The 8,744-nt window shown below is 35.2% G+C and overlaps 1 protein-coding gene across 5 annotated transcripts; it reads right to left on the minus strand.

The window, feature by feature from the left end:
• Positions 1–331: 331 nt before the first annotated feature.
• Positions 332–7,608, minus strand: LOC111378529 (dihydrolipoyllysine-residue succinyltransferase component of 2-oxoglutarate dehydrogenase complex 1, mitochondrial-like). Of its 5 annotated transcripts, none has more exons than XM_023001747.1 (15): positions 7,358–7,608; positions 7,088–7,159; positions 6,929–6,991; positions 5,268–5,328; positions 5,143–5,170; positions 4,518–4,585; positions 3,706–3,780; positions 3,554–3,609; positions 3,230–3,274; positions 2,857–3,126; positions 2,636–2,730; positions 1,690–1,780; positions 1,488–1,598; positions 942–1,136; positions 332–843 (listed from the first exon to the last, which is right to left on the minus strand). In XM_023001747.1, exons 2-15 carry the CDS (start codon positions 7,136–7,138, stop codon positions 652–654), a joined length of 1,401 nt encoding a protein of 466 aa, XP_022857515.1. In that variant the 5' UTR covers positions 7,139–7,159; positions 7,358–7,608; the 3' UTR covers positions 332–651. The 5 variants fall into 5 exon arrangements, with proteins under 5 accessions (XP_022857515.1, XP_022857512.1, XP_022857516.1 ...); XM_023001744.1 differs by having other exon boundaries at positions 3,706–3,783; XM_023001748.1 differs by having other exon boundaries at positions 7,442–7,606.
• Between the last annotated feature and the right edge of the window lie 1,136 nt (positions 7,609–8,744).

Genomic DNA, 8,744 nt, shown 5'->3' on the forward strand with positions numbered 1-8,744 from the left:
TTGCGGACCATGCTTTAGATAATCTTTTTGTAACAAATACAACCATCATCATAACATAGTAAACGCTTCAATACCCAATCTAAATACATTTGGCTTCTTCGATTTGGGAAAAAGAAAATGAGATTTTATACATGCAAGAGAAAGTAAATGAGTCTTTTAGGACAAGTCACCAAATCCTATTATGAGCATGTTTGGTATAACTTAAAACCCAATTAAAATCAATTTTTTTTTTACCGTTATTTTATTATTCCAGCCATCATTTTTGAATTCTTCTCTCACAGGTAAGACTCACTTTATCTTTAACGGTCAAAAAATCAATTAACAAAATCCCAACCAAACAAGCACTATAACTCACTTCAAAGTACCAAATATACAGTGTTAAAAAAAATTTATTTGCCCTGAGCTCATCACACGTATAGTTTCTAGAATAGGAAACACTAAATATGGATACTCCTATTTTTTATGAGATCGTTTCAAAACCTTGAAATAGCTGTCTGAAACACAAAATAGCTCGGTCCAATTGAATATTAGAGACTTACAAAACTGTCAATATCTATCATTTATTCTGATCCTCTGAAGAAAACTTAAGGTTGTTTGTTTAGCTCAGGAATTCGAGCAAATTATAGCAAAGTACGCAAAAGATGCTGCATATTATATATCCAATAGCAATCGACGAGGATCTTCCACCACGTCTTTGATCCTTCTCAGAAAGAACACTGCCTCTCTTCCATCAATCAGCCTATGGTCATATGTCAGTGCAATGAACATCATTGGTCTTGGAACTATATTACCTCCAACCACCATTGGACGATTCACTATCGAGTGCATCCCCAGGATTGCAGACTACAATATCAAAACAAACAAGGAATATACATTATTCATGTAAAGGTACACGGCAAATAGACGAGCAAACCAATAGAGAGCCTAGGGAAAACACAAACCTGAGGGGGATTGATGATGGGAGTACTCAAAAGACTTCCATAGACTCCACCATTGGATATGGTAAATGTGCCTCCAGCCATCTCATCAATTGATATAGTGCCATCAGTTGCCTTCTTAGCAAGAGTGTTAATCTCCTTTTCAACCTCGGCAAAATTCATGCTACCAGCATTGCGAAGAACTGGAACAACAAGACCCTGATGGAAATACAAAAGTTATCATGAATTAAGAGGCTTTTGGAAGGCTACTAGCAGATAAGTAAGCCGACCATGGTAAGCTAGTTTTATTAAATGTGGGCAGCAGAAAGTTATTTGTCAGCCAATTCAAATCAGAAACTTACAAAATCTCAAGTAAATAACATTTTGCTTCAAACATATGTTGGTTATTGTAAGTTAAACATCTGATACTAGTCTTTCAGAGTACAAGTTAACCTTTTCTCCATGTCCACAAGAACCAGAAAGATGAAAATATATAGAAAAATCTTTAACATTTAGTTCCCTCTATAAAGAATTTCTGGTAAAGAAAGTAAAATGAAGTATATATCTTGCCTTTGGGGTACCAACAGCTATGCTGATATCTACGTAGTCTCTATAAATGATATCATCACCGTCAATAACGGCATTAACTATTGGCTGATTCTGGAGAGCACTCACAGCGGCCTGAACTCAATGATGAAGAGAGTTAATAAATAGTAAGAACTGATGCATAAATACAAAGGATAATGTTGAATCAGGATTGCAGATAACATACTTTCACAAATCCAGACATAAGTCCCAGCTTCACTCCATGTTTTTCAACGAATGCGTCCTTGTAATCAGAACGAAGTTTCATCAAATTTGTCCTGCAACGAGCAGATTATGTCAAATTAATTAATATCACGATAAGCAAATCACGAAGTACAGCTATCACAATTTACATGAGTTAAGCTTTCTGATAGGCCTCCTATCAAACACACCTATTCTAGAAGGGTCAAGAAGGCTGTAGAGGAGTAACAAATTCTGTTGAGCAAAAGGTGACATGGCTGGAGTTAGTTACAAATGGGGGTTATAAATAGAATAGTTATAGGGAGTCTGGGATAGGGAAAAAAGATTGTGAGTGAAGTCATATTAGGAGAGTAAGGCCCTCTCGAATGGCCAACGTTCGTTTCTATTTTTGAGTTGTAATACTCGTTCCATCAATATAAAAGAATTCTTCCTGGATTTTCAACTGTTCTTTCTTGTTGCTACAGGTTGGAACCTATCAATTTCCAAACTGGTCCACGAACTAGTACTTAACTAGTATTTGTAACAGGAAATGGAGGTTACTCCAACAGAGAAAATATTCCAGTCACCTTCATACTTTTAAAAATGATATTCCGTTGGTTGGTAAAAGATTAATTATAAACCGAATCAAGGAAATGCATGTCCCTCAATAGAACAAAACACGATAGAGAAATAAAAAAATTCTTGTTGAGAACCTCGTGCTCCAAGAGTCAACCAAGATAGACTAAACTAAACCAAGGATCAATATTTTTTGAACAAGTTATCCTTTTGTAGATTTAGCTCATGCTAGAAACCCAGCTTGGCTGGTTGACCCAGATCAACATCTGCTAGGCAAGAAGACTATGACCTTCAATGTTTGGCACAGATCCCATCTCTCTCTTTAAACAAAAGAGAACACAAAGAATGCAAATGGGAAAGAGGAAAGTTGAACTTACATATCGACTTCATTAAATGTTGTCAACAACGCAAATGTGTTTTGAGAATCTTTCAATCGCGCGGCAACTCGTTTTCTGAGCCTTGTCATAGGCACCTGTCATCAGAGCAAATTTTAGAGCTACTGATGCAAGCGGGTTAAAATGTCTATTGCTTAAACACACTCTATGCTAAAAAAAATTATTGGCATCAACATGAAATATGATGAGAAAGTGAGACTCACTCGTCTTTCCTTTTCTTTAGGAGGAAGCTGGGGTTCTGTAGCGGAAGATTTAGGTGGTAAGGACGATTCCTTAGCCTTTTCTGCCATGGATGTTGTTTCGACTTTAGGCTTTGGCTTCTCCTTCTCTTCAGCAGGAGGCAATGGTGATGGAGCAGCTTTTTCAGATGGCTTCTCATCAGATGGCGCAACATGAGTTACACCTTCACCAGATTTCGATATGACAGCAATCTTTGTGCCAGGTTCCACAGTATCTCCCTCCTTAGCTATGAACTATCAACAGTTAAATATGGGATAAATGATATCAGCTATAAAGTGACCAGGAAAAGTCAAACAGCTCAAAAGAAATAAGCAGTGTAGTCCCATGATGTTCTACCTTCTGGATTACACCTGCTTCAGGACTATTAACATCAATGGTGACCTGATTGAAGACAAACAACCCAGTAGTCAATGGTTAGGGCGATTAATAACTTTAAAAGGTTTTGATGTTAAAGGTTGGATCTATGAGTATTACACATATCATTGATGAATACATGACACCTAAAATTGCCACACGTGAACTAAATTATTACCAGTCTCGTGCATCAGTTACTGAGGAGCAATAAGACACAACTATGTTGCACAATTCTAAGGCGACGATAAAAAATCTAAAAGGTGTGTAAATATGAACTCATAATTACCTGCTACTAAGAGTTAGTACCTTATCTGTTTCAACCTGGGCAATTGGCTCGTCAACTTCTACTCTGTCCCCAGGTTCTGCTTGCAACAACAAAAATAAAAACAAAACCAATGGCTTAGACATCAGACAATGATTATTTATTTAAAGTCAAACAGGTCAAGAGAGGTACGGACTTTTCAAGAAAGCTGCCAATGTGCCATCAGTTATAGATTCACCCATATGAGGTACAACAGCTTCAACAAGATCGCCTTCTAACATGTACCAAAAGAAGGGGAAGTAGTTAGCAACATGAGAGGTAAAGTAACTACACTCTAGAGAAATAACTTATTTACACAAATATATATGAAGCATTCTGTTCATGATGACAATCCATCCTCGTTCACAAGTTATGGGAAGTGACAATTCACAAATCAACACCCACTGCACACTATGAAATAAAATACTACAACCAGCCACAAGTTTTGTTGGCCTGCAAATTACATCAGCTTCGATACGGAAATACGTATTCTAGTAAATAAAAGCATGGCAACATAACCGCTGCCCTTTTTGTGATTAAAATTAAATCAGATTTTCATCAAATTAACCATTTTAGATATGCTTTGTGGTTTTATGCAAGTCAGGTACTTATAAATGATAACTCAACTCATGCATAATCCCTTTCCAATGAAAAGAGAATGGAACTCAAAGCAACAAAAGAGAAAGATTTCAATTCCCTCAAATCAAATGCAATGTAAACTCATGCATCATCCCTTTCGAAATCTATGTTTTCTTGGTGCTTCTAAATTTTAATATGATTTTTCCAAAAACTAGTTCTTTCCCTGCATACAACAATCTCACATTGGTATCCTAATGAAGAAAATCTTAATGATGGAGATGACATTTTCCCCAGGACATGGAAAAGATTACCAAATGCCATCTCAAATCTAAATTAACATGCAATTGGAGCATGCAAAGAAAAATGAATAAATGCAAGGCAACATCCTACCACCACTGGAACAGAAAGACCTGCTCCAGATTTGCATGTTGGCATCATGCTGAAGATAGCCAACTTCCCTGCAAAAGGTGCAAAAAATCAGATCCATTTTTTCTTCAGATCAAACAGAACAGAAACATTAACATTGATTTTCATGAATTAAGAGGGAATAGTCGAGGATTGGAATGTGAACGCTGCAATAGAATCATCAGATAATTATTGGGTAACGACCATCTTTGGTAAGGTCTAGTTTCATTGTGGGTCAATAAGCTTTCATATGTCAGCTTGGACCTACAAGTGCCCCCGTAACAATTCCCAACAAGAGCTAGCAGAACATAAATTTTAGAGTGACTAAGCAAATCAACCTGAGTTCAAATATGTTACCTCTAGCATCCATTTTCATAATATGATAGCTCCCGACCCCACCTTCAATTTATTTTTTCCAGTGGGGCTTAAATTTATCCTATATAGAAAGTTCGTATGGTGAGGTGATTTTCTACGTGAATTCGTGTTGGAAGGACATTATATGAAGACATATAATTAGTACATTGCATCCATAATGCTGAAGACTGTGTATGTAAGCAACATGATTGTTGGAAACAAAATTTTAGTGATGTATTAATACTGAATCACTAACCTTATCGGACTCATACTCATTGAGCCTTCTGTAACAAAATAACAAGTTAAATAAGCAACAATGAGTATAATGATGAGCCGTGTAAAAATTAGTTGAGCCATGTGCATGTAACAAGAAAGCAGTACCAGCTGAAGGAAGGTGATAGAAAGTCCGAGCGTGCTTAAATCCTCTTGGATAGTGCATGATCTGTTCATTTACGAAAGATACGTTAGAATGCCACAAAAGGTCAGAACAGTTGTATTAACTTGATAAAAGATTTGGGTGAAAGTTTTCAAATGCCCTTGTAGTAATACATACTCATTATGAAAACAATCCTTAATAGAGCTACTACAATGCACTGCTATTATGATTGAAAATACTCCATAAAGAGATGCACATTGTATGTCAAATGCTAGGATTCGTTGGCCACCTAATCACCATACTTGTAGGTAGATATTTAGCAATTATGACATTTAAATGGATAACTCCACTCAGAAGTTATATGATGACCACCTCTATTATTAACTGGTCATAAAGTAATCAACATATAACCAAATGTACAAATTCTCATCACAAATTCCAATCAAGAAGCTGCGTAACATGAGAATGAAAAGTAGATATCAATTCTTACAAAGTATATTAAGAAGGCAAATAAAAATTCCGTTATAAAAAATTGCGGCAGATACAAAATTGTATTTCATATGTACAGTGCTTAAATCATGATTCATTTGTTTCACAGCTCTTTCTTATATGTTTTTAAAGTAAAATCATGATACTTAAAACAAATTGCGATTTAACTTGAAAGGTATCATGCATTACGGACATAATATTCATTTATATGACTAGATTATACTTGGTTTATTAATATTATAATTTATAATTTTCTAGACGCATTCAACTTCACAGAAAAGCATTATATATTCAAGTGATCATTAATTAATTAGCAAGAGTAGCAAAAATGAATAATAATAAACTCATTTTTTATCGCATAGAAAACAAAAATAACTATACTATAGAATAAAACTTTGATTGAATGATACACAAATAATCAATTACAAATTTCATGGACAAAATCAAGCATAATCACTCAGCAAGACAATCCATGGGTCCAACTCCAGTCCAATGTTCTCAATTCTATGAATCCAAACACAATGTAAGTATTTAAGAAAAATGCAAAGATTAATAATTAATGCGATTGCTGATGACAGATCAAGTTCCAAACAAGAATAAATTTTCCCTCGGAATATTATCCAAAACAATTTCAATGTTAAAGCTCATAGCACTTGCAAGATCTAGCAAAGGTTCATAGCATTATGAGGTTTTAGCGATCTTGCCTAGAGTTGATTGCAACAAACAAAAAAATGAAGTGTTGCCATTGGTTTGCATGCATGTGACTTGACTGTTTGACATTAATTCTCAGGTTTACTATTGAGTATTTTAGCACAATCAAAAATTGAGAAGGAAATATAGTGATGTCATAATGATAATGAGGTTATAGCATTTCAAAATATGAAAACCCTGAAGGAACAATTGCAACCAGTGGAAAACTAATTACAACATCTTTAATATTCTCGTATTGTTACCTTATTTAAAAATTTAATCTTAGCAAAGCCACAGCCTCTAAACAATTTTATTCTTAGCTAAACCATGCCCTTAAATATGATTTAAATATTATATATTCCAATCAAACATTCCATTCAAGTTCCACCACACAAAAAGAAAAAAGAAACACTAGAGCACATTTTATACTCTTGATCGCAATGGCATTAACAGAATTTAAACATCAAACCCAAAGAAGCCATTTTACCTCTTCTGGGAACACTCTCGTAGACACTGCTGGCCTTATCTTATGCACTGATTTCCCAAAAATCTGATCCAAAGGTATGTAGTTACATACATATAGGACTCTAGATAAAAATATCTAAATCCAGATATAAACTTATATGGCGAATTTTAAGGAAAATACCAGAGCAGACAAGGCGCCAGTAGCAGCTTTGCGCCTTACAACACTCAACATCACGGCTTCGATCTCTTACCACTACACCAGAAACAAACAAATTTCTAGAACAAAACTTAACCAAATAACCAAAAAATAATAATAATAATAATAATAATAATAATAATAATAATAATAATAATAATAATAAAACTAAACTAAAGCAAAAACAAAAACAAAAACAAAAAAGGAAACAGAAGTATTGAAGCGGTACTATTTATTATTTTTACTTATGCATACAGTAGAAAATGAGTGTGGCATTGAACAGATCTCATCAATTGCATAACAGATAAAATGAAGACAGCAAATTTGTGAAGAATTGACCTTGGATCAATTGAAGAGGATAATAGAGAGAAAAAGAGGGGTAGGGTTTGGAGGTGCTCAATTGTAGAAGAAAACTGACGAAGTAAAAGAAGATCTGAAAGAGAAGCTGGGCGAGTTGACATGAAAAGAGAAATTTGGGACTATTTGAGGAGAATTCAGCTAGTGCGTGTCTGGGCGCAATATTTGGACATCCACAATTGATTTTTGGGTCACGTCGCAGGGCCCACCGATAAGGCATTAGTTGTGTACTGGTGTGAATCATATCAAGAAGCCGGATTTTACCGTTTTATCCCTCCTGATGGTTTGAACTTCGTTTGTCCTCATTTATTTCCACTAACGTTTGACCATTTGGATTTCCTGCATTATTTTTCAGTTCACTTTTCCCAATGAAAATTCGTGTGATTTGTGGGCCAACAAACACGGCAAATAATGGAAAGAGCCTCTCATTTTTTTCCCCGTTTCTTGTTTAAAGAGCTGACGCCTACATGCATGTCAACAACATGATCTGACTAGTTGTTACGGTGAACAAAAAAGTTGGCATATTCAAGCATAATCAAAGGAGTTGTTCTAGTTGGACAGGGGATAAAGACAGATAAGAAAACAGGCTTTTAAAAAAAAATGACGTGTTTGACTAATTTGGAGGGAGGGCAACAAAGAAAAGTTTTTTGCACAAAACCCAAGCTGCTTTGGAGGGAAACCTAGAACATCGAAATTGGGCAAAATTGAAAAGCACTCGCACGCCTCTTTCTTTCAACACCTCCATCGGGCAAAATTTATGTAATTACAACTATTTCTCAACCGATTACCGAAAATTTTAAGGTGCCAGAAAGGAGTTTCGAACGCCGGGTAACGTCGTCGAGAACCCAAAAAGTGCCAGCACTGAAATTTCATCGACACTCCCGCTTCCTGTTTCTTTGAGCACCGACATATTGGGGAAAATTTGAAGGTGCTGACAAGTGCATTATTTATCTTTTTTACTGTATTCAATATTTTTTATTTTTTGGGGATTATTTGATCTCTACAAATTAAGCTTGAAAAGATTTAGCATAAAATGAACATAAATTTCATTTCAGCAAGTAAAGATAATTTGGGTTTACTTCCATTCCGCCATTACTACATACAATAAATTGTGATTACTACTTTCCCAAATTTTTTTATATGCATGAAGATAATTTTAGCATTACTACCTTCCATTTTGCTTTTTTATTATTACTGCTCTCGAGATGGGGATTAGGATTTAGTCCATAACATAGTGAAGTTTTGGCTTCCTGCCTACCTTCTTGCACGAAAAGTGCCATTTTAC

The sequence above is a fragment of the Olea europaea genome, unplaced genomic scaffold (assembly GCF_002742605.1).
Source record: "Olea europaea var. sylvestris unplaced genomic scaffold, O_europaea_v1 scaffold1830, whole genome shotgun sequence".
NCBI lineage: Eukaryota > Viridiplantae > Streptophyta > Magnoliopsida > Lamiales > Oleaceae > Olea > Olea europaea.

Bases quoted from the DNA above. Each gene is read 5' to 3' on its own strand.
- LOC111378529 (XM_023001744.1), bottom strand. From the start codon at position 7,138: ATGTTGAGTGTTGTAAGGCGCAAAGCTGCTACTGGCGCCTTGTCTGCT. The intron at 3,275-3,553 runs GTACTAACTCTT...GTCTTCAATCAG, and splicing joins CCCAGGTTGAAACAGATAAG to GTCACCATTGATGTTAATAG. The intron at 3,127-3,229 runs GTAGAACATCAT...AACTGTTGATAG, and splicing joins AAGCAGGTGTAATCCAGAAG to TTCATAGCTAAGGAGGGAGA.